This window comes from Rhagoletis pomonella, unplaced genomic scaffold (assembly GCF_013731165.1).
Source record: "Rhagoletis pomonella isolate Grant_MI unplaced genomic scaffold, Rhpom_1.0 Rhpom_scaffold_15979, whole genome shotgun sequence".
In the NCBI taxonomy this organism is placed as follows: Eukaryota; Metazoa; Arthropoda; class Insecta; order Diptera; family Tephritidae; genus Rhagoletis; species Rhagoletis pomonella.
In genome coordinates this window covers 1-3,462 of record NW_023474502.1, presented here as the reverse complement: position 1 = coordinate 3,462, position 3,462 = coordinate 1, and the positions used below count along the sequence as shown (strand labels likewise).

The window sequence follows — 3,462 nt, the reverse complement described above, 5'->3', positions numbered from 1 at the left end:
TTTATTGAAATAGTAACTCTTATGACTATGAATTTTTGAGGAAAATTATCCTTTTTGACTATTTTAATAAAAATATTTAGCAAAACGAAGAAAAGTTTAACATTTTAACAGTCAGGAAAAACTTAAGCAATTTTGCTTAAATTTAAGCAAAGCGGCAACGCTGTTCATGAGTATTTCCCACCCATTATCGATAACGGCTCAGGACCATTCGATAGAGGCGCACAGTGAGGACAAATTGAATCATTCGATAGTTTCAATAGTGTCAAATCAAATATTCGATATATCGATAGCGCCATGAGTGGTTTTGCTGGCCTAGAAAAGCGAAGTGCGTGTAATTCCTACAATTAAATTCTAATTTGCTAGAGGAAAAATTGATTTCAAATGCTTAAAAAGCCTTCGATGCAGCAAATTACTAAGCATCTACAAATTTAATGGAGTCTAACTACGGGAACTTGCAGAATATGCGTAAGTTATTTCATAACGGGCTAAATTCGCTATTCCAATGCGCATAGTACGTAGTCCTACTTTCATCCATTTTATAAGCCATTATTGAGTAATAAAAACGTTTAATTACTACTTCCGCATTAATTTATTTGCTTTTTTCAAGTGAAAATTTATTTGTGTATGTGTATTGCAATTCATAAAATTTATTTCCTCCGCTTTGTATCATGTTTTATTCTTCGCTGTTCTTTCTGTTACTTCCGTTCAATTTGTTTCGATTTTCCGGCAATTTCATTTCGGATTTCTTTTGCCCATCTGCTGTTAGCGCTCCCTATATTTTGATAACTTTCGTAAACATTTCATTGTTTTCTCTTGCAGTACCCCTACTTGGTTCCATTGCCGGCAATGGCAATAGCGGTAATAACAATCAAAATTTCATCAATCAACTTGCTGCAGCAATATCTACAGCGGTTGGCGCCGTAAATGCCGCGACAACCACACCCTCTACAACGGCTGGCGGTGCTAACACATCCAGCAATTCAAATGAGCGTCAGCGCACTCCCGAGCCGCCACCAGCTCCACGATTCCGTTTGAAATCACCGACAAGAATAAAACCGAATCGGGGTACAGCGCCAATGGATATTGAAAATGAATCGGAGACTGAGCACGTCAACACTGTTACTAAACAAACTGCTAATACTTCTATGCCCCCGTTGACTGATGTAAATATGACTGCTGATAAATTGGCAATGGGAATGCCTAATATGTTTATGAATGGATTTATGCCCCCAAATATGGCACACGGCAGCGGCATCAATGCCACACCCTACATGTTTTATCAAACTTCCGCGCCAACAAATGCGGCTTCCACTTCAGCAGCAGCTGCGCTAGCCGCCAATCAAATGTTTATGGATCCGACGACGATGCTAGCAGCAATGCAGCAAATGCAACAAACTTATAATGCTAACTTTGGCGCAGCGTTACCAAATGCCGAAGGTGGTGTAAATGGGCAGTTACCAGCAGTTGGCGCCACAGGTGCTGGTAGGGCTTACCTGCTTATTATTTTTCTTGTATGGGGTTTTATATCATTTAAATTTAACGTATTATTTAACCGTTCTAGTTTCTGGCATGAAAGAAGTGATAAAAACTAAAAACTGCATACTCTTTCCACCCAACCCGAGTGCACCGCCTCCAACCACACGAGAGCGGCCGCCAGGTTGCCGTACAGTCTTTGTAGGCGGCCTACCGGAAAACTCCACTGAGGAGCTCATACGCGAAATATTCGAATCTTGTGGTGAAATAACCACACTGCGTGCATCCAAGAAAAACTTCTGTCACATACGTTATCGCCACGAGGCATCTGTTGATCGTGCCATCTACCTTTCTGGCTACCGCGTACGTATTTCTAACACAAGTGAACCCGCAAACTTTGGCCGCCTCCATGTTGATTATGCACAAGCGCGCGATGATCTTTATGATTTCGAATGTAAACAACGGCAATTGCAGCGTGAGCAACGCCATCGTGAACGTCTATCCACTGACCGCCTACGTTCTCAATCACCACCACCCATACCACATTATAATGACCACGAAGCATCGCTAGTCGCCGAGCATCTGCGTAGTGGTGACACTTTTGTAAAGGCCGTACAGACGATTGCCGTTTGGTTGGAGCGTGGTGATTGTAAAAAGCACAATGCAAATATGTTTTATTCAATGATACAAAGCACACACGCACATGTACGCCGTTTGCATACAGATAAACAGCAGTTAGAGGATGATTTACGCAAAGCTCGTGAGAGTTATCGCAAACAAATGCTGATCATGTCCGCACAATGTAAGTAATGTTTATTGTTGGTATATATTTTTGAGCTTTGATGTAGTTTTGAAAGATGTGTATGGTCTTGAAACGCGCTGTAGTTTTGTTTAGCGCCGCGCGTATTAGGGTTGTGCGCGTTGTTTTGCAAGGAAACAGTAAGTGCATTAGTTACAAATTTATGAAACTTGCGAAACTTCGACTGCATAGCATTATAGTGCTTAGTACTTAAACTAAACGGCTTTAAGCAGGGTTTGTGCCTTTAATAGGTTTTGCATCAACACGATTTCGTTACAACTCAGTATTTATCTTAAATTCCACCAAAAATAATGACATTGGTAAATATGTAAAAAAAATTGTAAAAGGTCGGTATAGTTGCAACAGGGCATAATTATTTTGAATTGGCTTTTATTCAAGTTTTTACGTATGTTTCTATATAAAATGAAAGAAAAACCTTTCAGCACAATGAAGCCTAAATAAATTAAATATATTCTATGTAAGGGCACCTTGGGCCTCAAGGGCTTATTTTTTGGCGCAATTTTGTTTTTGTTGTTTCACAAAAGTTTGCATTAAAAACGGCCTCTAGCTCAATAAAATCATCAAGTACTAATTGTTATTAGGCCAAGAAGATAACAAAAACAAAAGATAACTTATCAAAAATGCATAGTTTCATCTCTGACGGGGACAGATATTGCGAATAAGATATTTGAAGTTTTTCTTTATATTTGTAATGTGTAACTCATAAATTCTTAGCCGGAAACGCAATGCCTTTCTACTATTTCTCTCAAAATAATTTTGCCTTGCAATTTTGTAAGTCACTAGGCGACACAGCGCACTTACATATGTACGTATGTGAAAAAGTCAACTTTAATTTTGGGATCATAGTTTTCCAAAAAGGAAACAATAAAGCGCAAAAAGGTTTGTAAAAGTATTTGCGACAGGTAAATCAGAATTAAACTAAGGCTAAGCCAACAACAATTGCCACAAGTGCAAGGAAGTAAGGAACTTAAATAGAACGGATCAAAGTTTATTGGTAAACAAAAGCGAAAAGCAGTAAATAAAAAATAGCGAAAAAATATGTGCGTCTATATAGCTTTCTTATATGTACTCCGTCTTTATCATTTTAAGTTTTTTTTTTTTCAAAAATACATTTACCTATTCTCATAACACAAATTGCTTTAATTAAAAATCGCAGAAATCTATTTTTC

General features: G+C 38.3%; 1 protein-coding gene across 2 annotated transcripts; it reads left to right on the top strand.

Moving 5' to 3' along the window:
• Window positions 1–242: 242 nt before the first annotated feature.
• On the top strand, window positions 243–3,443 carry LOC118757271 (ecto-NOX disulfide-thiol exchanger 2-like). 2 transcript variants are annotated; one of them, XM_036491998.1, is made up of 3 exons: window positions 243–465; window positions 820–1,476; window positions 1,562–3,443. In XM_036491998.1, exons 1-3 carry the CDS (start codon window positions 432–434, stop codon window positions 2,281–2,283), a joined length of 1,413 nt encoding a protein of 470 aa, XP_036347891.1. In that variant the 5' UTR covers window positions 243–431; the 3' UTR covers window positions 2,284–3,443. The 2 variants fall into 2 exon arrangements, with proteins under 2 accessions (XP_036347891.1, XP_036347890.1); XM_036491997.1 differs by having other exon boundaries at window positions 246–465; window positions 820–1,482.
• The last annotated feature ends 19 nt before the right edge of the window (window positions 3,444–3,462 follow it).